The sequence below is a fragment of the Microtus ochrogaster genome, chromosome 10, assembly GCF_000317375.1.
Source record: "Microtus ochrogaster isolate Prairie Vole_2 chromosome 10, MicOch1.0, whole genome shotgun sequence".
NCBI classification, from domain to species: domain Eukaryota; kingdom Metazoa; phylum Chordata; class Mammalia; order Rodentia; family Cricetidae; genus Microtus; species Microtus ochrogaster.
In genome coordinates, this window is record NC_022016.1 from 58,341,338 (window position 1) to 58,367,187 (window position 25,850).

The 25,850-nt window shown below is 53.3% G+C and overlaps 1 protein-coding gene across 9 annotated transcripts; it reads left to right on the top strand.

Annotated features, from left to right (window-relative positions):
* The first annotated feature begins 1,302 nt into the window (after window positions 1-1,302).
* Window positions 1,303-25,554, top strand: Map7d1 (MAP7 domain containing 1). Of its 9 annotated transcripts, none has more exons than XM_026782003.1 (18): window positions 1,306-1,674; window positions 15,571-15,921; window positions 16,081-16,149; window positions 16,847-17,010; window positions 17,667-17,781; window positions 19,094-19,204; window positions 20,420-20,542; window positions 20,639-20,802; window positions 20,902-21,044; window positions 22,703-23,046; window positions 23,267-23,444; window positions 23,528-23,666; window positions 23,755-23,859; window positions 24,102-24,155; window positions 24,321-24,363; window positions 24,467-24,557; window positions 24,673-24,866; window positions 24,966-25,554. In XM_026782003.1, exons 1-18 carry the CDS (start codon window positions 1,629-1,631, stop codon window positions 24,974-24,976), a joined length of 2,445 nt encoding a protein of 814 aa, XP_026637804.1. In that variant the 5' UTR covers window positions 1,306-1,628; the 3' UTR covers window positions 24,977-25,554. The 9 variants fall into 9 exon arrangements, with proteins under 9 accessions (XP_026637803.1, XP_026637802.1, XP_026637805.1 ...); XM_005353246.3 differs by having other exon boundaries at window positions 1,308-1,674; window positions 22,703-23,031; XM_026782002.1 differs by having other exon boundaries at window positions 1,303-1,674; window positions 17,667-17,772; window positions 20,420-20,802.
* The last annotated feature ends 296 nt before the right edge of the window (window positions 25,555-25,850 follow it).

A 25,850-nucleotide genomic window follows, 5' to 3' on the forward strand; every position in this document is an offset into this window, starting at 1 on the left:
TCAGCTACACCCCAAGCCCCACAACTATTATTTTCTTGACTTTAAGGTTTCAGGAAAGTTGTCACTTAGTTAAGATTAGCTCTAGCTGCCGGTCTTTGAGCATCATCCACTTGGAAGGTCACTCTCTGTCTCAGGTCCCCCCCCCCCCACACACACACAGGGTTCAAGGCTCCAGGCACAACACAGTTTTAGAGGCCACCGCTCCTAGGTTGCCTAAAACCTCTACCATCTCATTTTGTTCACACCCTCTCTCTTTGAATGACTGCTCTGTGGAGGAGCTGCTATAAGGAAGGAGAGTCACGTGGGGAGGAGAAGGAGGAGAAGGGAAGACAGTGTGTCACTGGCCCTAATCTGTGGACAACTAGAGAACTAGAGAACTGACCTCCAGGTCAGGACAAAGAGCAGGGCCAGGGTAGGCAGAGCCCAGCTGCCCCTCCTTCCTCCCTCCAGACTGGTCCTCCCTGCAGCTGCTGCACCGCCAGTATCGATCCACTTTCCCAGCAAGCTCTCTGCACCCTGTCCCAGGCCAGGCCTGGCTTGGCTTGAGGCCCTCACCTCAGCTGGCATGAACCAGGGGATAGGACAGTCCACTCCAGAGTGTTGGGTAGGGACATTTGTGGGGAGGAGAGTGAAGAGAGCCTTACTACCCTTTAACGCGACATGCCATGGGGGAGGGGAGTCCTTTTGGAGAGATGCAAAGGGGTAGGGGTCTTCTGATGAAGGGAGGGAAGGGGAGGTTCAAGGCTAGGACCACCCAGTTTGGACCTGGGAGGGCCCCAGTAGATTAGAGACCTGAGTAAAGCAGCCCTGCAGGGCTGTAATTACCCCAGAGAAGCGGAGAAGACATCAACCCTAGGGTGCAAATGGAAAGGCGCCTTCGCAGCCATCACCAGAATAGAGAAAGGATAGCCCTTTGAGGGGTCTCCTTGAAACCGTTCTTCAGACCCTGCAACGTTCCCTAGGAAGATTTTGTCTGAAGCAGGCTTGGGAGAGAATTTAGACTTGATGCCGGAGCCTCCAGCATCCAGGGTGGGAATGGGGGATCCCAACCCCACTCTCCACTCCCCCAGTTCCAGCGGCGGGTGAGTCACCCGAGAGCTCCCTACATAGTCTTCAGGCGCGCGGCGCGTACCATCGCGCGGCCGCAGGGGGAGACAGCGTAACCGGCATCGGTCCCCCAGCTCGGCGTCCGCTCTGCCGCGGGTACAGAAGGATCATAGTGTGGTTACCCTTGTTGCAGTGCAGGGCGGAGTCGGGGCCCTCTGGTTGTGCCCGAGGTGGCTCCGTACTCCGTCACGGCGGGGGTGGGTTTCCCCCGCGCACTTGGTACGTGCGGAGAGGCCAGGCCCAGCCCAGGCTGTACAATAGGGTTGGGCCGCGACCAGGACTGGGCCGGCGCGGGGCAAAGGAGCAGGATCGCGATTGCGGAGGACCGACACCGGGTAGCCGGCAACTCATAGCTTCACTGGCCACCAGCTTCGACCTCTCCCACACCGAGCGCGGCCGCCTTTAAGTCGTTGCCCGCCGGGCGGGCCGGGCGGGATGCGCCGCGGGACCCCCGTCCTGGCCTTGGGCCGTCGCCGCCGCCGCCGCTGAGACCCCCCAAAACCTCCATTGACGCCACAACCATGGAGAACGGCCCGCGTGCAGAGCCCGGGCCGGGAGCACCCGCAGGTAAGCTGGGAGCCACGCAAGAGAGATCTGGGAGGGAGGCCGAGCAGCCGCGGGGCGGCCAAGGATGAGGTTGGCGGCTGGGCGGGGACCCCTCCCCCGCCGCGCCCTCTGACCACTTAGAAGTTTAAAAATAAAGGCTGCGGCGGCCGCGGCTCGGGGCCACGGACGCATCTTCTGACAGCTGCCTCCTCCCCCAACCTCGGCGCCGGGACGCACAGGGCATCGGGATCCGCGGGGACCCGGCTAGGGAATCGATGGGGTGACCCTTCTGCCGCAGCCCGGTGCCATCCTCTCTTCCCCACCCCCACTCTCCTTGGAGATCCACCCCAGACTCTGAAGATCCTCTTTTACTGAGCTGGAGCTGCTGTCCCTCTCTCCATCCTCCATGGGCACGTGTGACCTTAGCCTGAATGTGTGTGTTGGGGGGCTCAGATTCATGGAACCCTACATGCCGAAGCTAGGCCCTTGTACCCCCACGCCCAGGCCCTGGCCCAGACCTCGCCCCCACCCCATCCGTCCAGCTGCCGCGCAAAGGGCCTGTTGCTGTTGCCGGCCGACCAGGAGGGGAGGGAGACGAGGGGGAGGTCTTTAGCAGTGGCTGCCAAGTAACCCGCCGGATAAAGGCGAGGGGGAGGGGGAGGCGGTATTGTTTGGGGCGCGGGCGGGAGCTGGGGAGTGGGCCGCCTTCCCTGAAGCCAGGCCTACTTGGGAGCCCACCCAGTCCGATTTGGGACAGGAGTGACAGAGGTAGATCTGCTGGCCCTGCCGGCACCACTTCACTTCTTTGGGGCGGGAGTCGCACTGTAGAATGAGGCGAAGGCTCAGGGATGGCACTCCCGGCATGCCACATCATTCCCCAGACTGAGGTTTTTGGATGCTAACACACACACACACACACACACACACACACACACACACACACACACAACTTCCAGGCCCTGGACCACCAAAGCTCTCCTTTTCACCCCTCACCCCACCAACCACCAGTGCCCTGAACTTCTGCAAATCCCATTCGATCTGGGAGCAGCTGATGAGGGGGTGGGGACAGAATTCTGGTTGGGCCTGGTGTTGAAGGGAGGACTCTTTCTTCCTGGAAGGGGAGGGAAAAACATGAACTCTGAGGACCCAATTCCTGACCCACTGACGCAGTTGGGGGGAGGTGGCCCCATCTCCCACCCACACCCCCAGCAAGTCCCCAGACTAATCCTGCCACCTCCCTGCCCCTCTGGGGTGTGGACGCAGGATGAAAGAGTGGCTATGGGTGTGGAGAGCACCCGGGATGAGGTGGGGTTGCTTGGCCGTGGGTGGGCTCCTCCCCGTGTCAGCGTGGGTACTTGGAGGGGACCGATGATGGCCCAAGAGGACAGAAGAGTGGTGTGTTTCTGAGGGTTTAAAGGCTGTGTTGGCAACAAGGGTGGAGGGGTTTGTCCTGGCTCCATAGAGCCTGAGAGGGACCACCTAGGGAGGCCCAGCCTGGTCTATCCATCTGCTTACTGGCATTCTGCACCTGAGAGTCCTTGGCACTTGGTGCACAAAACCCTGAACGAGGGCAGTAACACAGCTTCAGCACTGGTTGGTTTATAATTAGGGCACTTGGATGGGTGGCCCAGTCTGAGTATGAGGGCCGGGGTGGAATGTGTGGCTTTAGTGAGGGCCTAGCTGAGGGTGGAGGGTCACCTGCAGGGGCCTGGGTTGGGACGGCTCTTCTACTCACAAGGGTCTAGATGGAGTTACATGAGAAGCTGGGTCGGGATGGTGGCTTGTCCCTACTTAGTGAGAATCTAAAAGTGACCGGACCAATGCCGTCCTGGGAGTAAATGATGTGCCCATAGTGTGTGCCGGAGAGTTTGGGACAGTGGCCTGTCTCTGAACGTTGGTGACATGACCCTGCTGACTTCAGGTACCTTTTGTGTACTTGTATGATGAGCAGTAACAAACGGCAGACAGCATGGGGCAGGGGACAAGGGTGGCACCCACGTCAGAGGACCTGGCTGGAAATCGCAGGCAGCTGTTTCCTGGCTCCTGTGGTGGAGCCAGTATTCCGCCCCTGGAAAACAGGGGACAGGGTTTGCCTGTGCGCCTCATGAGGTTGATTGAGGGGCAGAGATGCTGAACCGAAGGAACCTGGCACGCAGGCACCAGCCACCCTCAATAAAGTGTGATCACCGTGATTGTGATTAGGCTCATTAGAACTGCTGCCAGCAGGGAGGCGTGAACTATGGCAGAGGGCAGGGCGGGAACTGGGAAGCAGCTTAGAGCCTCGACTCCAGAGTCAGTTCGAGCTCTATGTCATGACCTCCACTGTGTGATGGGGGCATTTCTAAACCCGACTCTCACGCTTTCCCATCTATATACTAAACATGATGCTAGAAATGACCCCTCAGAGGTATCAGACTCTTCAAAAGAGATGCATACATACACTCTTAGCACCTGGTACCAGCCTAGGTTGGTTGGTTTTGGTTTTACAAAACAGGGTTTCTTTGTGTAGCCTTGGCTGCCCTGGAACTCACTCTGTAGACCAGGCTGGCTTCTAACTCACAGAAATCGGCCTGCCTCTGCCTCCTGAGTGCTGGGATTAAAGGCCACCAGTGCCTGGATTAGGTTTGTTTATTTCTGATATCATTCCTAATTCTGTCAGGAGTCTGAGGCCCAGAGACGGAGCACCATTAGAATGGTGTGAGTGTGAACAGGGCAGAATACCAGGGGAGGGACTTCGGGACTTCTAGAAGCTGTGAGGCAGCTGGAGTGTATCTGGAGAAGGGAAGATGGGTTGCTAGACCTGATATAAGGCAGTGACAGGAGGAGAGATAAAACACATTGTCCGGTGGGCCCACCATGACAGCATGGTGCTGGTGGTGCTGAGGCGGTAAACGGTGAACGCTACCTACCGATTTAGTGAGGAAGAAGGCAGATGTGTTCTCGGCAGGGGTGTGTGCCAGCCCGCAGAGTGCTGCAGAGCATGGGATTTGTTTGTGGACCGCCTCACGGAGCAGGAGGAAGCCCTGGAGTGGACAGACCTGAAACACTGAGTAGAAATTGGGGAGACTGGCCCAATGGGCCACAGGTATATGTGCAGCAGCCTGCTTGACCGACACCTCCTACTGACAGTTCCCCCTCACTGGACTGGTGGGCTCAGTTTGAGGCCTTTAATGAGTCTCTAATGTGCAGTCACGCATATGCAAATGAGGAGTAAGGGCACTAGGCCAGCTTAGCCCTTTTCCCACTAAGGACAGCCTCTGGCTATTGTGGAACAGAGGTGAAGAAAGGAGCAGGAAGCCGAAAGCAGGGCTCTAGACTAGAGTGGTGGCCTTTGAGGGCTGTTGGAGCAGGTCTCAAATCTGACTGAGCTTGACCAGAGGTCATAAGCAGCTGGGAATCATGTCCTTGTGTTCCCTCTGGGCCAGGGAGGGAGTCAGAGAGGCAGGCTTAAATAATGCAGCTTTGTTGACTGGTGGTGGCTCTGCCTGGCACCCCCTGGGCACGGCGTCCAACATCACCTCTCAGCTGCAGCTCTTTCCCGAGGGGAGTGGGAGCTTGGGGTAGGGAACTGATGTTGCTGTTCCTCCCCAGCTGTCAGAGGAGACCTGGGGAAGGAAGTGATTCCTTGGCTCTCCAAATTTATTGTTATTGTCCCCCGACCCTGCCATTTGTTCATGGCCTTCACTGTGCCAGGCAGTATATCACGTGTACTCTCATTTGCTCCTCATGACATGAGTAGGGACTAATTCTCTGCCCATTTTATGAATGAGACCCAGAGAGGTAAGGTTGCTTGCCTAAAGCCACACAGCTAGGAGCTGGCAGAGGCAAGATTTGAAGCTTAGGCACCAAATCTTTCTACAGAATTATGACCAAGCAAGCCAGTGACAGGGTCTGGACCACCATGTTCCCAAAATTTACTTCAGTGGTCATCGTGGTTCAGGGGACCCCCAGTCATGTTTTCTTGCAGACACTGGTAGAGGCAGCTAGCCCTTGGGTTCCCTGTGAAGACCATCAGCTGGGGACCGAGCACATCACTCTTGTGGTGATGACAGCCTAGCTAAAAGCCCATTCCTCAGACATTGGGCTGGGGCTGAGGGAGGGACCTGGTGGAGCCTGAGCTGCTGGGGTCATTTCCTGCCGCCTAAAATAACAGGAAGTGGGTGCTCCTGATTGGAGGCTAGGAAACAATGGCCGCCGGTCCTGCCAGGGAGCTCCTTCAGAGCCTGTCTCCTTAGGACTACGGAAGCTTCAGCCTAGCTTCAGGACCCTGCCTCCTAGCTCCGGGGAGGCTGGCCTTTCCCAGTGCACTGCTTATGACTGCTAAGTTCCTCCAGGTCAGGCCTAATGCTGCTCTTAGGAAACATCAAGAAACACCTGTCCTGGTCTGGTCAGGCATCCCTCGGGCTTTGTGCTTCCTAACCATCCTCATTCTCTCAGCCCAGATCTCTCCAGGCGGAGAGACCCTGGCAGACCCATCTGATAGCAGAGTGAGGGTCATGGAGACATTAAGCTGAGCCTGTCCAAACCCCACCTTTACCCTTCCCTAGCTGTGTGGCTTTAGCAAGTGTCTCCATCTCAGAATCTGTTTTCCTGATTTGTAAAGTGGGGTAACAGTATCCCCCCCCCAGGATCATATCAAAGATTGAATGAACTAACGAGGTTATATACTTAGCTGGGCCAGCCAGAAGCCTTAGTTGCTGTTATGAATCAGACTTCCTCTGGCCCCAGGTAAAGGAATGCCCTGAGGGGGGAGAGCAGAAGCCACAGGGACAAGGCTAGAGAAGTATGCAGGGGAAACTGGCTCTCTATTTGCTGTGGTTCAGAGGGAGGACCTGGCTGCTTGTGGGCGTGTCTATGTGGGTACGTCTGTCTGTTTCAAGTATCTGTGTTTCTGTACATGTGTGTTATCAATCCAAGTCTATTCCGTGAGGGAGACACAAGAATGTCTTGTCTCATCATTGTGTGTGCTCTTGTCTATGTTGTCTGCTTCCGTTCTCGGGTGCTCGCTTTTGGTCTCTCTCTGATGTGTATACCTCTCCATCTCCATACGTCTGTCCCCCTGTCTTCATCTGTGGTCTAATGTTGACACCTCAGGTGCCAGAGCAAGAACGGAGGTACTTATCTGTCCTGTGTCCTTTGTCTGTATCACGCCTCTGCTTCCCTGCTGCTCCCCTGAGCTCCCACCTGGAGACACTCAGCTCTGCCTTGGAGATGGACCTCCCTTCCGGCCTCCTGTTGGCCAGCCTGGGCAGGAGCCTGCCTATCCTGCATTCCTGAGCTCTTAGCTCAAGGCCTGTCTGCCCCACCTGCACCCTTCACTTTTGTGGGGAACCTCCCTGGGGGAGCCACCGAATCACTTCCTTCTTAAGGCACTGGTGGGAGCCTGAGGGAATGATGACGTGATAGCTGACAGGAACAGCATGACATAAGATTTTGTCATTAAGCAACACTGGGGTTCAAACCCCGCCCCTGGCTTGAACAATCTATTAACGTGAGTAACAGTTATCTTACCTGTGAAGGAGGCGGGGGGATGTATGATACTTTCCCTTTAGGGTGGTTATGAGAATCGAGTCACATACGAGGACATGGCTTCGGAGTTGGCAGAGGACAACAGGGTCTTGGTACAGTCATGACATTTCAAATTTAAAGAGACATCCATGCCTGGGAGCACTTTGGAGGTCCTACTATGTACTCTCTCTTTTTCTTTGTTTTTTAAGGTAGGATTTCATGTAGCTGAGGCTAGCCTTGAACTTGATTCTCCTGCCTTCACCTACCAAGTACCAGAACATGGTGTATACCATCATGCCTAGCTTACAACACACTATATAAGTGGTTTTCCACGTCTGTCCATCTATCCATCCATCTACTTAGGTATTCACTGATCAGACATTGGTTTCTACCGTGAGCATGGTCTGTGTGTGCTACAGAAAGGACTAAGGCCCGGTTTCTTCTCTTAGTGAGTTTTTCCATGGGGCGGCATGGCGGGCAGACACATGGTGAGACCAAATTATCAGTGCTGTGAGGGGCCACTGGCCCAGTAGGAGCTGGGGCGGCAGAAGAGAGAAACCTGCATGTAAGGACTGCCAGGAGACAGCAGCCATGTGGCAGGCTCATGGAGGGGCTTGGCCCCCTTCCCTTAGCAGACCCCAGATGCAGGCCTTTTAAGAGCTCTTGAAAAGGCAGGACTTTCCGACACTGCCTCGTAACCAGTTCCTGCACCTTTGCCCTGCAAGTGTTCTTCGTGCCAAGGAATAAATACAAATTATCTCTGCTTATCCAGTTCTTAGCAAACACTTCTGCTGGACAGCAACATAGCAGAAGAAAACTGGCAGTGGGTAAACCCTCCCAGTCTGGCACAATCCAAAAGCAAGATAAAATTAAGTAAGCTAAGGATCATATTTGATTGAGTTGAATAATCAGAAAAGAATCAACCATATTTGTATAGAGAATTAAGCTGGGAATTCATTTGGATTAACACAAGCTGTCTCAGGTAATGCCATCCTGATGGCATTTTGTCAGCGTTGGCGTAATTCTGAGGGAATATTTGTATTCAGGGTCAGTAGCCTGCCAGGTCACAAAAGTAGTTCCAAGTGTCCTGTTTGCCTCTTGAGAAATTTTTCTTGTTCAGCTGCTGGAGCAAACACTCATTATTATTTTTGTTAACGTCTACCTGAGTACCTTTGTCCAGGGTCCCGCCCAAACTACGCTGAGATGGAGGTCCTTTTCTTCCTTTCAAGTGTTTAGCACTTCAGAATACATAGCCACGCAGTTTCTCTCTCTCTCTTTGTCTCTCTCTCTCTCTTTGTCTCTCTCTCTCTCTCGACATGATCTCTGTTATGTAGCTCTGACTGTCCTGAACTTGCTGTGTAGTCCTGATTTCTCTATGTAGACCAGGTTGGCCTCGAACTCACAGAAATCCTCCCTAGTGACGGATTAAAGGCTTGTGGCACCACACCCAACAGATCTGTTCTTTATGAGAGGAAACTTTTTCCTTCCTATACACCTGCTTCAGGCTAGGGTGGCTTCACCGCGTGGCATTCTATTGTCAAAGTACTTTTTGACTGTCTCCTTGGACGTGGATGTGGCGTGGCATTCTGGTAGCTGCTGCTGAGGCAGAGCTGAGCCGAGCAGATGTGATGACCCAGCCCTTTTAGGGCTTCCTCACTGTTCCTCACTGTCGAGGAGGAAGAAACGACACAGAGAAGCTTGACAGTATAGGACAGTGCTCCCAAGAGAAGCTCCTGGAGCAACAACTGTGTGTCATAAAGAATTTTGTGACAATTGGAGAAGCCAAGGAATGCCTGTCTTAGGAAAAGGTGACTAAACCAGAGGAGAAGGAAGAGTTAATGAAGAGAAGAAGGGAAAGAGCACGTGCAAAGGCCCTGTGGCAAGAGGAGCTTGGGTAGTTATCAGAACGGAAAGGAAGGTCGGGAGAGTTAGAGTTCAGGGGACAAGCAGGGATCAGGGAAGGTAGAGATTGAAGACAAGTGGTGAAGGGAGACCAGGCCTTTAGCCTATGCCAGAGCTGGGGCCTCAGCTCTGGTGTCTCAGTTCTGTCCTCAGAGCAGATGACACCATCGAAGTTTCAAGTTTCAGTGGAGAGCAGAGTAGGAATTGGGTGTGGCAGAGCAGGACTCTGAAGTCCTCCAGGTAAGGAATGGTGATGCTCTCTGCCAGGGTGGGGCTTCATTTCCCAGGTACTTATTTATGGGGCATTTATGTCCCCATCTCTGTTGGTGCTAAGGATAAAATGAGACAAACAGTTGTAGCCCTGGGGACCATAGGCTAACAGTGGGGACACTGTAAGATGGGATTTGTGAACCAAACGTGGTGGCACACAGCTGTCACCCCAGTTTTTCGGGAGGATAGCTGGAACTCTAGAAGTTGACACAGCCTGGGCAACATATCAGGACTCTGTTTCTAAAAAGAGGCTTTGGTGGTGACCAGTTCTAGAAGATGCTGCTTTGCCAGTGATGTCAGATTCCATTGTCCTCTGCCCCCTCCAACGTCAAGCCTCCAAATAAGTGATTTTACCACTAAACATTAGACAAATGTAAATAAAGAAAACAAAGGGCTGAAGAGATTGCACAGGGGAAAATTCCTCGTGCTGCTCTTCTGGAGGACCAGAGTTTGGTTCCCAGTACCCACGTCAGCTGGCCTGCAGTTGCCAGGAACTCCAGCTCCAGGGAGCTCCAGGGGATCCAGTGCCCTCTACGGCCTATGGACACGTGGCGCAAGTGCACACACACATAAACGAAAGAGAGATCTCAAAAAGGAAATGAAGAAAAGCTTGGTAAATCCAGCTGCTCAGCCAGGTGGGACAGGAGGATTGAGGTTTCAAGGCCTGGCTGGACTCTAGAGTGAGTCCTGAGTCAGGGTGGGCATAAAAGTGGCAAAAGCTGAGGTTACAGCTCGGTGGTAGAATATTGGCTTAGGATGTCAGAGGCTCTGGGGTCAAGCCCAGCCCTAGTACTGAAAAACAAACAAAAATGAGGTTGGTGCTTATCTAGAGTGACTGGTAAAGGACAATAGAACAGAGGAGAGGAAAATTTAATTAAGGTCTTTGGTTTTAAATTTACTGTTATATATGGTGTGTGTGTGTGTGTGCGTGTGTGTGTGCGTGTGTGTGTGCAGGTGTGCACTGACCCAGCATGGTGTGGGATCCAGGGATAGATTCAGGTTATCAAGCGTGCACAGCAAGTGTCTTTACGCACTGAGCCATCTTACTGGCACTCCAGTTTGTAGTTTTAAATCAAGGCAGGCCTCACTGAGAAACGAGACCTGCAGGGGGTGAGGGAGTGTGCCTGGCTGAAGTTGGGAACAAAGATATTCCTACAGGACTTGCAAGTTGCAGCCCAATGCAGAGGGACATAGGGAGGATGGCTGGAGGGGCTGAACTCCGGAGAAGGGGAATTGGGGAGATGATGTCTGAGAAGTAATAGTCTGGAGAGTCTGTGCTCCATTGTGACCTCTTTGGGTTTCATCTTCATGAGATGGGGGTATGTTCGGGGATTTCAGGAAAGAGTGACGTGATGTGACTCATTGTTAATTGATCCCTCCAGCTGCTGTGTTGAGAAAAGAGCAAGGGAACAGAGCAAGAAATGGAAAGGGGTGGGCCAAGGTGATGGGAACTGAGGTAGTGCTGGGTGGTGGTGGTGCATGCTTTTAATCCCAGCACTCGGGAGGCGGAGGCAGGTGGATCTCTCTGAGTTGAGGCCAGCCTGGTCTACAGAGAAGTCCTGTCTCAAAAAAGGAAGAAGGGAGGAAGGGAGGAAGAGAGAGAAATGGAAGTAGTGAAAAGTGATTGGATTTGGGGTACGTCATGAAAAAAAAATCCCAGAAGATTGGCTCAGATTAGCCGATCCGAAGTGACTCCAAGGTCTGGGAAGTTGCCACAGCTGTGCTGGGAAAAACTGAAGCGGGAGGAGTGGTTACCTTTGTGACATCTATGAGACATCTGGGGTGTCAGGGGGGAGGTACAGGGGTGAAACTGGTCCTCCAGGGAGAAGTCTGGGCTGGAGAAACAAATTTGGTTGCTGTCAGCACAGGGATGGTTTTTAGGGCTGTGAGTCTGGGTGACGTCACCACGGAATGTGGGGCCAGAGAAGAAGTGAGCTCCTGGCAGCCCTGGGGCACACAGCACTGTGGAGAGGTTAGGAAGTCAGGGAGGGGCTGGCAGAGCGACACAAGTCCCAGCCGGCAAAGCAGAAGGGAAGCCCCACCTGAAGTCTGTCTTCTCCAAAGCAGAGCAAAGCATCACAGGGCCAGCCGTGTCAGTGTGGCTGGTGGGTCAAGTAAGCACGAAACAAATAGCCAGCTCCGAGAATAACGTCCTGGGGGCCATGCTGACCTGAAGGAGGTCTGGCAGAGGGGATGTGGATGGCTTCTCCAGGACGGGTGCTACTCGAGGAGGCCAGGAATGGTGTCCCCAGTAACCATCTGTGTCTGTGATGGTGTCATCGCCACAGCCAGGCCTTGACAACATCTGATGCCATATGCCCCGCTCCTCCCAGCTTCAATCCGTCTCGGTAGTCAAGCCCTACTTAGACACTCACCGTCTTACCTGGTGGGTGTGATTTGCCTGGGTGTAGACAAACACCCGCCTACCAGTTTCCTTGCGACACCTGTTAGCATACACAGGTGCTTGAGGAAGGCACCACACAAAGCCTCACCCTCAGCTTTTAAAATAAGACTTACACACCTAAACTTTGGACTCAGGCAACCTTGGATTCAAATCCCGTTCCACCAAATACTGTTTTTTATAACCCTGAACAAATCCTTTCATGGAATGAGCTTTGTTTGCCTCGTCTGTGGAATGGGGGAAGATGGTATCCCCCAGTGAATGGCAGGCCTTCACTCAGTGGCTGCCGTTAGTGTTGCCTGGCGAAGTTAGTTCAGGAATTTGCACCTGGCTGGGAGGTGACTAGGCACAGCTCTGACTGGTATGAAGAGCTGGGTCACCTGTTAAGGAGCTGTCAGAGTTGAGGGTCATGAGAGAAGACAAGGCCTCAGCTTGGGCTCTTGCCTGCAGCCCAGGAAGCTGGACAGGAAGGAGTGAAAGGAAAGTAAAAACCTGGGGTGGTGTAATTGCCTAACGTCCAGACTGTTTACATTGATGCTAGAGTCTGTGGAGAAGGGCCTAGAGCCTTGGTTCTCAGCCTTCCTGTGCTGTGAGCCTTTAATACAGTTCCTCATACAGACCCCAGCCAGATTATACCATTGCTACTTCACAACTTTAATTTTGCTGCTGTTGTGAATCGTAATGTAAATGTCTGATATGTGACCCCTGTGTGGGTTTGTGCCTCACTTGCTTGAGAACCACTAGCCTAGACTCTGCTGATGATACCGGGTTCAAATCCAGGTTGGGTCACTTCCTAGCCTCATGTTCTCGAGCTGGGTGTGGTGGCAGGTGCTCAGAATCCTAGCACTCAGAAGGAGGCAAGAGCACACCAGTTCTCCCAGGCCAGGCTAGCCCTCATAGTGAATCCTTGTCTCAGAGGAAACAAAAAGGACTCCCCCTAGTCTGTCCGTCTCTTTACTTTCTTTTTCTTTCTTTTCTGGTTTTTTTTAGACAGGGTTTTGAGGCACGATTAATAAAAACTCAGGGAGAGAAATTGGGGTTCAACCTGAAGATCCAAAAGGCAAAGCAGCCAGTCACTGGCTCTTACCTCTACCTCAGTCTGAAATGGCAATCCTGCCTCCAGAAATCTCAGAATGAGACTGTGTCTGAGAGCTGTCTCCTTCTGTCTTATATTCCTCTCTAGTTCTGGGATTAAAGGTGTGTGCCACTACTGGTTTCTATGGCAAGCTAGTGTGGCTACTGGGATTAAAGGTGTGTGTTATTGCTGCCTGGTCTATAAGGGTGACCAGTGTGGCTGTTTTACTTTTCTGATCCTCAGGCAAGTTTAACTTATTAAAATACAAGTAAAATACCACTACAGGGTTTCTCTGTGTAGCTTTAGAGCGTGTCCTGGAACTTGCTCTGTAGACCAGGCTGACTTAAATTCACAGAGATCCACCTGCCTCTGCCTCCCAAGGCTGGGATTAAAGGTGAACGCCATCACCATCAGGCTGTGCTTTACTTTCTTGTCTTTATGAACACGTCTTTATATGTCTTTTCTATGTGTAATATGTCTTTATAATGTCTCCTTCATAAACAACGAGGATGGAACTAGAGCATTTGGCTTTACATGTAGGGAGCACTCGGTAAAATACGAGTGTTGGTGGTAGTGCCTGCCTAGTCTTAGCACTTGGGAGGCAGAGGCAGCTGGGTCTCTTGTCCTATTGGGGACAGCCTGGTCTACATAGCAGTTCTAGGACAGCTAGGGCTACATAGAGAGCCAGTCTTCATGCATGTGTGAACGTCAGTGGCTATATCTAATCTCACAACGCTGTGTCGTAGGTAGTATGAGCAGCTGTAGCACAGAGCAGGTCTACAATTGTCCAAGGTCACTCAGTCTGCAGGGAGACTGGGATCCATGCTTGCATCGTCTGGCTTTGAGCCCAAACATCAGAAGCCTTCCTCCCAGAAGAGGGTCTTTAGAGAACCAAAGACAGTTCCCTGGGTGTCTCCTCCCTGCACACAAAACCTTTCCCAGGAATGGGGAGTTTGTGTGTCCTGAGAGAGCCAGAGTTCCCAGAACAGAGGACTCAACATGACAGAGGGCCCCAGGAAGAGTGAAAATGTTACCCATGATACTGCCTAGTCCCATCTATCAGTGCTGTGTCCTCACTGACTCCCTAAGTGGCCAGAGGTCCCCTGCAGATGGCATAAGGGCTCACCATGAGAAGAATTCTCTCTAGGAGAGCAGTTGACCCAAGTCCTGCAGGGAAAGGGAGGTAGAAGTGCGACACTAGGTTCGTTGTACCCATTCCACACGTGAGAAAACAGAAGTTTGGGTTTGAGTGGCTTGCCTCCCTGTCCTGAGATAGCACAATTAGAACAGGCCATTAGCCTGACGTCTGGTTTTAATCTGTCCTTTGGTGTGACATGCACATGCGAATGCATACACGTGTGTTTAACAAGTTCTCTTTTTTGTGACAAGCTGGTCTAGAATTTGTTGTGTAGCTAGGTTGACCTCAAACTCACAGCACTCCTTCTCCCTCAGCCTCCCAAGTGCTGAAATTAACAAGTGTGTGCCACCATGCATGGATGAATAGTTATGCTGGGAGGGGGCCACATTGTCTTACTTCAGACTCGTTACAGCCTCGTTACAGCGTCCGACTGGCCTTAAACTCACAGCAGTCCTCCTGTCTTAGCTCTCCTAGGGCTAAAAGTAGAGGCGTGTGCCACCACCATGTCTAGCAATATTCATACTTTTTAAAAAGATTCATTTATATATACATGTGTCTGTGTGTGAGTATTTTGTCTATGTGCAACACATACTTGTCTAATGGCAGAAGAAACCAGAAGAGGGTGTCAGATACCCTGAGACTGGCATTACATATGATTGTGGGCCACCATGAGAGTGCTAGGAACTGAACCAGGTCCTCTGCAATAATAAGTGCTCTTAGCCATTGAGCTATCTCTCTAGCCTCTGATATTCATAGCTTTAAAGACTAAGTCTAAGGGTTACACACCGACAATCTTTAGCTGGCTACTTATCTCACTGATGCCTTTGGCCATGCAGATATCCTAGAGGTACCATGCTGTTGCCCTTCCTCTTGGTTGGCCCCATGTGCCCAGCCCTGACGTACTCTGTGAACCAACCAGCCTTTGGGTTGGACAGTGTGACCAGAGGCAGAGCAGAAAGATGATGAAGGGGCAGCAGGGCGTCTCAACGGGTAAATCACCAGCCTCGGAGCCTGATGACCTGAGTTCTGTCCCCAGGATCCGCATGGTGAAAGGAGAGAGCCAGTTCTCACAAGTTCTCTGACATTCACATATAGACCGTGGCATGTGGCCTCCCATACATACACACAGCCACATACACGTAGGTGAATAAATGGAATTTCTTTTTAAAGGGAAGAAAAGGAGGTAAGGGAGGCAGACATAGGAGCCAGTGATCACCATTTGATGCTACACATTTGTTCTAGGTCTCCCAACATACCGTGCTCCATCTGCCCCTTTGCAGCCCGCTCTTCCCTACCAGACCCTTTCTTTGCTTTGCCAACTCCTGCTTATCCTTCAGATCATTTCTCCATGTGTAGGTTAACCATGGCAGCTGTGCAGCGCTGGACACAGTACTTCCTCTCTGCTGTCATTTGTCTGTCTGCCCTACTGGAGGGTGAGCTCCCTAGGGGCAGGAATCCTGGCTGTCCCCTCACCATTATGTCATTAATATCTGGAATAGTAGGCCTGGCACATGGATAGAATATCCACGAATGAACGAATAAATCCGTCGGAGAGATTGCTGTGCGATCATCAGTACATGCGTTCAGTCTGACCCTCCTTTCCTCTCTCTTATGATCTTTCAGCTATGATAGCCAGGATTCCCGCAGAGCCAAGACCTTCTCCAGAAGGCGACCCTTCCCCTCCACCGCCACCAACACCGATGTCAGCCTTGGTTCCTGACACTCCCCCAGACACCCCTCCTGCCTTGAAGAATGCCACTAGTCCTAAGCAGCTCCCATTGGAACCAGAGACTCCCACCGGGCAGATCTCGCCTCGGCCAGCTCCTCCACAGGAAGACTCCCCATCCTCAGAAGCAAAGAGCAGGGGACCCACCCCACCAGCCACAGGCCCACGGGACGCCAGGCCTTCTCGAAGGAGTAGCCAGCCATCCCCAACAGCAGTACCAGCCTCTGACAGCCCTCCCACCAAGCAAGGTATTTGTGATGTCCCTAGTGCTGAGCCTTGGGTTGGTCATCTGGAGTCTTCTTTGCCATGCAGGATGAGGCCAGGAAGATGAGGTGGGGCCAGAGGGAACACTGAAGCCATTTGCCCCAGGAAACCGTCTGACCCTCTCTGTTCTTCCCTATGCTCAGATGTAAAGAAGGCAGGAGAGAGACACAAGCTTGCCAAAGAGCGACGAGAAGAGCGGGCCAAGTACCTGGGTGAGTGTTTGGATAGCATTATCATCTTCATCGACATTCCCCAGCCTCCTGTGAATAAATATTACAGACCCTTTAGAATACTGTGTGTGTGCTGGCCTCACGAAATCCTCAGCATAGTTTGAGGAGGAATCAGGTTTGAAGAGATGACATCACTTGCCTGAGAGCTAGTGGATAGTTGAGATCAGACCCAGACAGACCCTGTATCTTACAGTAGATCTCAACCTGTGGGCCATGACCCCCATGGGGTCGTATATCTGATATCCTGCATATCAAATATTTACATTATGATTCATGACTGTAGCAAAATTACAGTTATGAAGTAGTGACAAAATAATTGTGTGGTTGAGGCTCACCATAGCATGAGGCACTGTATTCAAGGGTCACAACCTTAGGAAGCTTGAGAACCGCTGCTCTGTATCATGTGCTGAAATCTGTCTAGTAGCCCCCAAGTCATGTGCAGGAGAGTCTCATGCTGGTGGACTCCCTTGCCCTCCAGCCTGAGAGATGTGAGTTCAGTGGGGGCAGCAGGTTTCCCTAGACCTGCCTTCAGGAAGCTCTGAACTACAAAGGGGACTTCATAGAGACAGGCAGAAAAGGGATGGTCCAGGACTGGGGTGGCAGACCGCTGCTGGGAGCTGCTTCAGGCTCAGGCCTGCCTCAGAACCCCCTAGGTCATGCCCCCTCATCTCTACCCCAGCGGCCAAGAAGGCAGTGTGGCTGGAGAAGGAGGAGAAGGCCAAGGCGCTTCGGGAGAAGCAGCTCCAGGAGCGCCGACGACGATTGGAGGAGCAGCGGCTTAAAGCCGAGCAGCGCCGGGCTGCCCTGGAGGAGCGGCAGAGGCAGAAGCTTGAGAAAAACAAGGTATGTTCTTGGCAGGCCCAACAGAGTTCACACAGATCCGCAGGTCTGCATAGATGTATGTCCTCCGGTGCTCTATGTAGTAGAGAAGTACATCCACACATACACACATGTCCCCTGTGCTCTGTGCCCAGGCAGTCCCTTCTGCATCCACCTCTGTGGCCCTGCCCCCATGTGTCCATGCAGTTGCGCTGGCTCCCACATGTGTTTGTGACAGGCCCGAGGCTCTGTTCTACGTATGGAGATATGTGTCTGGGAACAATCCTACTTCCGTCACATGGATAGAGTCTAGTTTGAGCATTGTTGAGGCTATGAAGGATATAAGAGCCTAGCCTGTCTGGTAGCCTCAGCCAACCAAAAAAAGGGGGGGGGGCAGATCCAAGATCAGGATCCCCAATGCTAGGGAAACATAACCCCTGCCCAGGAACCCCAGGCAAGGAGAGTCCCACCCATCTCAGGAAGTGACTCAAGGCCAAGAAAAGCTCTCCAAGAACTGTGGAGAGGATCTGTCTATTGCACATGGGCTTGAATCACGGCAGTCAGTAACCTTGGTTACCTGCAGTGAGTCAGGGAGAACTTAGGATGGGGGAGGACTTTCTCCCAGGTATGGTGGCCGATCCTGAGTCCAGACCTCTCTCTTTTTCCCCATTGGCTCCCAGGAACGCTATGAAGCAGCCATCCAGCGATCAGTGAAGAAGACCTGGGCTGAAATCCGGCAGCAGCGCTGGTCCTGGGCAGGGGCCCTGCACCACAGCTCCCCTGGACGTAAGACTAGTGAGTGGGCTGGAAGTGCTGGCGGGTGGCTGGGCAGAGCTGGGGCCTGCTGAGGTGGGGGAGGAACATTTTACACACAGGGTACTCGCTATTCCCTGCGGCAGGTGTGTCTTGCTTCATGTGTCTTCCAGAATGGCCTGTAAGCCATCCAATGTGTCACCTGGGTTTGCTCCTCAAACCTGTGTCATCTTAGGAGTTGCTTAACATGCCTTCCTCCTACCAATTACTGTTAGTTGATGATGTGTAGAAAGAGGGCTTTAATACCCTGTAGATCCTAGATGCTTTAAAAAAAAAAAAAAACTGTCATCCTCTGTTTGGAAGGTAGTTTTTTTTGTCTGAGTTTTCTTTGCATAGGCGCGTTGTGGATTTTGGTCTGATTCCTTGCTGGCATGCACATACCACTGCGCTTGGACGTTTGTGCAATGACAAGGTCCATAGCTCATGTATCCCACCTAGTGTGTGTACCCATAGAAGTGCGTGTAGCCCGCTCTGGGAGGCTCGTGTTTTAGGCTGTGTGCCTCCAGGAGGTTCCGTAGTCAGATTTAGGTTCAAACTCTGATCCTTGTGTGACCTTTAACTTGTCAAATCTCACTTTCTTCATGTGTAAAATGGGGATAACAGCACTGCTTGGCCTCCAAGGTTGTGGGTAGATGTTTGGAGGATCAAGTGAGGTAACATGTATGTGGTGCCCAGCACAGTGCCTGGCCCATGGTAAGCTGTCATAACTGTCATGGCTAGGTCACTTCATTATGTTTCTGCCTGTGTGCATCTTCCATGTGTCCCTGTCTGTGCATGTCTACATACATACGTGCATGAATAAGTATTCACCTCTATATGCCCGTGTTTGCATGTCTTTGTGTGTCTGGAGAAATATGTGGAACTCTGAACTGTGTAGGTCTTCTGTTTAGGAACGTCTTTGCATTGTCCCAGGATGTGGGTGTTGTATCCATAGCGCCTTGGCTGGGCAGTGTCAGCAAGTGCCAATGTTGGGTGGTTGTGGGGAGGGGTTGCAGCACCCAGCCCTAGGCAATGGCTTCCCTTGGTCTGGCCAGGAAGGCTGTAGTTCTAGTTTTCCACCATTTCTTCCCTCTGCTCCATCTTCATTGGCTCCCCCAATCAAGGTTGTTTCTGATCACCTCCCTTGTTCCCTCCCCCTCCCAGGGTCAAGTCAAGCCTCCTCTTCCCCATCCATCCTAGCCTGCCCGCTCCTTCCTCTCCCACCCTGCCCTCAGAGCATCCTGCATGGAAGGCCTCAGTGCCCCCCCTGGCTCCCTTCTGGCCCGGCCCTAATGCCGTGTCTTTTCCCCTCCAGGTGGGAGCAGGTGCTCCGTGTCGGCAGTAAACCTGCCCAAACACGTGGACTCTATAATCAACAAGCGGCTCTCAAAGTCCTCTGCCACGCTCTGGAACTCCCCCAGTAGAAGTAAGAGGAGGCTCAGCCTTCCCCCTCCAGAGCCCCTTGTAGCCAGCCAGCCCCCTCCAGAGCTCATCCCTGGAGCTCTCATACTCCAGGTCCAGCCCTACTGTATCCCACCCGGGGCTCTGTGCCCTTTGGAGGAGCCGGCATTTGGGTCTGGACCCCAGGACATAGTAGTGTCCTGTAGGATAGGAGAACAGACACAAAGGATAATGGCCTAGAGGGCTGAAAGCCTGGCAGGGGTTAAGGGCTGGGGTGGCAGTGGGCAGTCGGCTTCATCTCTAACCACAGCCAGCTGGCCGGGCCAGCCTTAGACAGGTGGCTTTGCCCCCAAGTGTCAGGCTAGCCTGGATACTAGGGTGGGGCTGTTCTGGCTCCGCCCTGGAGGGCCATGCAACCCTGCCATCTCTGCCTCTAGAACACCTGCTTTGTCCTTGGATGGGTCCAAAGTAGGGACCCACCAAGGTGGCACAGCTCCTGTGTTCCCACCATGCTCTGGTGCTTCCATCTGAAAGAACCATGGCTAAAGTTATTTATAAGTTTCTCTAGCTTTTATTTGGTTGTTCTGTCGCCTAGCAACCAAATCAGCTGCTGCACCAACCCCACCTGACTGAAGCTTAAAAATAACCCAGCAGCTGAAGGGACAGAGCAGGGTGGCCTAGGGCAACCGGGCCCTCCAGCAGCCTCTCTGGCACACTCCTAACGGGTGGTTGGAGGAGCACAAGGACCCTCACTGCCCCAAATCCAGGAAGCATGCCTCCCCCAGGCCAGCATGATGAGATCAGGAGAGGCAGGCCCTGATGTGGGACCTGGGAGAGGGCAGTGGGGTCGTCCCTAGATCCTGTTATGGCTCCTTCCTTTGCTCACAGTTTTGAGCCCTCTCACCTGGGGAGAAGGGTAGGAGGCACTCCTGAAGTGATGCAGGGCAGGGCATTGGCTAGGATCCCCTCCCCCACCGGTTTTGGGAATTGAACCTAGGGCCTCTTGCATGACAGCCAAGCGCTCTACCTCTGAGATATATTCCCAGTCCCTTGCTCAGTGTGTTGTTGCCTGTGTCTGCAAAAGGAGGACCACCTCTCAGGAAGAAATGTGTGGCCCTGCGTGACTTGGGGTGGGGGTGACAGTCCTCTTGAGAATCCTTGGGCTCTTCTTGGGTTCAGTTCCTAGTCCCCACCTGTGCCTCCGCCTGCCTTGACCTGCTCTACCTGGTTCTCTCCCCAGATCGCAGCCTGCAGCTGAGCGCTTGGGAGAGCAGCATTGTGGATCGTCTGATGACGCCCACCCTCTCCTTCCTGGCTCGGAGTCGCAGCGCGGTTACACTGCCCAGAAACGGCCGGGACCAGGGTAGGGGCAGCGGCCCTGGGAGACGCCCCACAAGGGGCCGGGCAGGGGCCAGCCTCGCGCCTGGGCCACACTCCGACCGCACTCATCCCTCTGCAGCAGTGCCAGTGTGCCCTCGCTCAGCCTCCGCCAGCCCGCTAACGCCTTGTAGCGCCCCTCGGAGCGCGCACCGCTGCACCCCGTCTGGGGAGCGCGCCGAGCGACGCAAGTCCGGTGCCGGCGGCAGCCCCGCATTGGCCCGCCGCCGGCTGGAAGCCACGCCGGTGAGTGGCCCGCATCTCACGGTGGGGACAGGCGCGATTGGGCTGGAGCGCGACCGCGGCTGACCTCTCCTCCTCCTCGCTCCTATCCCGCGCCTCCAGGTGCAGAAAAAGGAGAAGAAGGACAAGGAGCGGGAAAACGAGAAAGAAAAGAGCGCCCTGGCCCGCGAGCGCCTCAAGAAGCGGCAATCGCTACCAGCCTCTGTGCGACCCAGGCTCTCTGCAGCCACCGGTGCTGAGCTCAGGTGGGCGGGGCTCCGCGCCTCACCTGGCCATTCGCTCTGGCTCTGTCAATCATTCCCAAATACTTGAAGTTACTAAAGGGCAGGTTTCCATTTTCTTGCCCCCGTTTTTCCTTTTCTCTCTGCTCTCTCCCGCCCCAGCACACTTTTTTTTTTTTTTGAGACAAAGCTCCAACTCTTGACACCCGCCCCCCCAGACTCTTACTTCATGAACTGAGTACTGGGAATAGAACCCTCAGCCTCCTGCATGCTAGGCAAGCACCCTATCACTGAGCCATATGCTGAGTCTTATTCGTAGTTTCTTTTTTTTTTTTTTTAAAGATTTATTTATTTATTATGTATACAACATTCTCCCTCCATGTATGCCCTCATTCCAGAAGAGGGCATCAGACCTCATTACAGATGGTTGTGAGCCACCATGTGGTTGCTGGGAATTGAACTCAGGACCTCTGGAAGAGCAGTCGGTGCTCTTAACCTCTGAGCCATCTCTCCAGCCCTCTTATTCGTAGTTTAAGACAGTGTTTCACTAAGTTGCCCAACCTTGAACCTGTGATTCTTCTAAAGTAGCCAGGGTTATATCAGACCTGTGCCATCATACCTTCCCAGTGTGTGTGTGTGTGTGTGTGTGTGTGTGTGTGTGTGTGTAGGTTGCAGGAGTTGCGCTCAGGTTGTCAGGCTTGGTGGCAAGCCCCTTTGCCTGCTGAGCCATCTCACTGGTCCCTTTTGTTGTTTGTCGGGCAAGAACATCATGTATCCAAGACTGACCTCTAATTAGCTCTATACCCAATGATGACCTTGAACTTAGGAGCCTCTGCCCCCACCGCTCCCATGCTGGTGTTACGGGGCCGTGTGTATGCTCAGCAAGCGTTCTACCCACTGACCCCTTGGTTTGTTTGTTTTGTTTTTATGAGGCAGGGTCTCCTTATGTAGCTCAGGTTGCCCTTGAACTAATGGTATAGCCTGGGCTGTCTTCCTGCCCTGGACTTTCACTTTTTCTCTTCTTTATTTCCTTTATCCTCTATTTCCTCCCCCCTTTTTTTCTCTCTCTTTTCTTTTTTGATTATGAACATGCACCCCCACCCCCAATTCCTAAAACAGTAGCACCCGATAAGCAACTCAGTACACACTTGATCAGTGACCGACTTACCCTGTGGTGTTCTGGGTGCTGAGGACACTGAGTTAAACCAGGCCTTTTTTTTTTTCTCTCTCTCTCTACTAAGTGTGCATGCTGCTGGGGAGGTAGATGTTAGTCAAAGCTCTCACAAACGAATTTATAATTGCAAACTGGGATATATGCACTAAGAGGAAAGGATAGCACTGTGAGTGGATAGGAGGGGATTCAGCCTAGCCCACAAAAAGTAATATTGGAGCCTGGTAAGATGGGGCAATGAGTAAAGGCCTTTACTGTGCAAGCATTATGAGCTGAGTTAAATCCATGGAATCCATGGAAAGATGCAAAGAAAGAACGACCTCACAGCTGCCTTCTGACTTCCACAAGCACGCTCACACATGCGTGCTCACACATGCATGCCCCACACAATAACAAGTAATCTTTTTCTTTTTTTTAAGGGAATACTTCACCAAAGAAGTGACATGCTGGGGGAGGGGAGTGCCCACCCAGGTGCTTTGCCTCCCGTTCTAACCCCTTTCTTCTCTCTTAGCCCTAAGTCCAAGGCCCGGCCATCTTCTCCCTCTACAACCTGGCACAGACCTGCCTCTCCCTGCCCCAGCCCAGGACCAGGCCATGCCCTTCCTCCAAAACCACCATCCCCCCGAAGCACCACCGCATCACCCAAGGGGCGGGTTCGGAGGAAGGAGGAGGCAAAAGAGAGCCCCAGCCCATCAGGGCCTGAGGACAAGAACCGCAGCAAGAGCAGAACCATTGAGGAGAAGGAGCCAGCGGCCCCAGCTTCACCAGCGCCCTCCCCAGTGCCCTCCCCGACCCCAGCCCAGCCTCAGAAGGAGCAGCCCTCAACAGAGATCCCTGCAGGTGCACAGAGAGAGGGTGGGTGGGGCAGAGGTGCCATCTTTTCCTGTGTCAGATACTAGTGCAGAGGAACAGGAAGAGGGATCTCCTGCCCATAACAGGCCAAGTCTCTGACAGTGATGGCAGCAATTGGGTTGAATGAGTGGGTCACTGAGGTCCTGAAAGCATACAGGTATACAGGGGTGATGGAGGTGCCTGCACCCGTGTGTGCTGACTCCTGGTCTTGATCTTCCTCCAGATACCACTGTCCAGACTGCCCCTCCTACCACTGCTCCCCCGGTGACCCCTAGCAAACCTATGGCCGGCACCACAGACCGGGAAGAAGCCACTCGGCTCCTGGCTGAGAAGCGGCGCCAGGCCCGGGAACAGAGGGAACGCGAAGAACAGGAGCGGAAGCTGCAGGCTGAAAGGGACAAGTGAGTGTGACCTCAGGGACTATGAGGGCCCTTGTAGCACCCAAAAAGGTGAAAACCAAGCTTGAATTTTCTGAATTCTCCAGACGAATGCGGGAGGAGCAGCTGGCACGGGAGGCGGAGGCCCGGGCTGAACGCGAGGCTGAGGCCCGGAGACGGGAGGAGCAGGAGGCTCGAGAAAAGGCGCAGGCTGAGCAGGAGGAGCAGGAGCGGCTGCAGAAGCAGGTGCCCAGGCCGGTGGGAGGGCTGATCTTGGCTGGCTCTGAGTGGGTTTGGGCAGGAGGGAACCCAAAGCTATGGTGATCTTTGGTAGAAAGAGGAAGCCGAAGCTCGGTCCCGGGAAGAAGCTGAGCGCCAGCGCCTGGAGCGGGAAAAGCACTTCCAGAAGGAGGAGCAGGAGAGACAAGAGCGAAGAAAGGTGTGTAGTGCCAGTGGGGTCTGGGTTGGGGTCGGGGTCAGGGTCAGGGGGCCTTCATGGGGCGGGGCCTGGGACTGGCCTCAGTTCCTGCAAATGGTAGCCCAGATCTGGGCTTGAAATTGTAGAAGATAGAACAAGGAAGAACGGGTCAGGGCTGAGAGCTACCAGCCCTAGAATAGGGCCAGCTGGTGAGAAGTTGAGGGTGAGGTTTGTGGGCTAACTACTGTGGGATCTTCTCACAGCGGCTGGAGGAGATAATGAAGAGGACCCGGAAGTCAGAAGCTGCTGAAACCAAGGTCAGGATTCTCAGGTTGGGGAGTGGGCGTTGGAGAAAGGAGGTTGCGGAAAAGCCTCCAGAGTCGAGGAAGAGTGTGGTAGGGAGGCTTGTCTGTGTCTGGGCAGGGAGGGCAGAGCAGTAGAATGGATCCACGTAGCCCTGACAGCGCTTCCTTTTCAAACAGAAGCGGGACGGAAAGGAGACCACGCTCAACAATCCCGGCCCAGGTAACGCCCCCGCTCTTCTGACTTCCTTTGCTCCGGTCACCCCTGAGCTCCAGTCCCACCCTTCATCCGCCCCTAACTGATGGCCATTTCTTCGCTGTGATAGACCCTGGGAAAGCTGCAGAGACTCGGCCCTCCGGGCTACAGAAAGATTCTGTCCAGAAAGAGGAGCTGGCCCCTCAGGAGCCACAGTGGAGGTACCAGCTCCCAACCCCAGGGACTCTGAGCCAGGCAGGCAGCTGCCGGCTGGAGCTATGGACTATGGGCTTCTCAGGGAGGTGGATTACTAACCCTGGACCCCTATATCCACAGTCTGCCAAGCAAGGAGATGCCAGGGTCCCTGGTAAATGGCCTGCAGCCTCTCCCAGCGCACCAGGAGAACGGCTTCTCCCCAAAGGGAACCGCTGGAGAGAAAGGTCTGGGTCGAACACCAGAGGGACTCCTCCCATTTGCAGAGGCAGAAGCCTTCCTCAAGAAAGCAGTGGTGCAGCCCCCACAGGTCACAGGTAGGGACTTTAGGAGCTCTGGCTCTTGGACCGGCTGTACCCCACCCATCCCTACTGGGACTTCTCAGCCCTGACATTTTACCCTCTCCTTTCCCTCAGAAGTCCTTTAAGCAATTGCCTTGGACCCGGGTGCAACTGCAAACGTTTCTTTGCATCAGCTCTTGGGTGTCTGGAAGAGAAAGAGACAGAACAAAGATGGACGTGGCCTGGACCCTGGGGGTGGGTCCTCACTGTTGTTTTTAATCTGCACCTTATAGACTGATATGTCTCTGGCAGGAAGCAGGCCCTGCCGCTCAGTGCACCCGTGTGCCACACACTCAGACACCCATCTTACCCATACACACATACACTCATAGCTCTCTGGCCTCCCCTGGGGAGGGACCACTTATAGTATTTGCCTTGGTTTGGTGGGGTACGGTGGATGTGAATATGTAAATAGCCGTGTTCAGACACCTCTATGTGGAGGAGGTGGGGACAGGAGGCAGTCCCTCCTCCCAAGGCTCCCTGGGGAGGTCTTCCTCTATTTAACTGTAACCGAGGGGGAACCCAGGTCTGGGAAGAGGGGGAACACCTTGGGCCACAGAATACTGGTTGCTTGAGGGGTAATGGCCCCTGTCCTCGCCTGGAATCAGTGTTATTCCATCTGATCAAACTTCTCCGGAAATAAAGTGAGAATAATTCTGCCAAATCTGTGTGTCCTTGGAGCGGGGGGGGGGGGGGAGGATATGAGGGTAGTAAGAGGTGACCTGAGTTCTGAGATCTTAAGGAGCCTCGAGCTTGGGGCTGTATACCCCTAACTGGTGGTTGCAGTCCTGGATTCCCTGTCCTATGATCTTCTAGTTTATTATGAATTCATTCGTTTATTCTTTCAATGGACATTAATTTCTGCCTGTAACCTATAGAGGCCCTGGGCTTCACCCTGGAAGTAGAGTAGTAGGAAAAGACATAAACTTTGTGTTGGTGGAATTCCACTCAGGCAGTGAG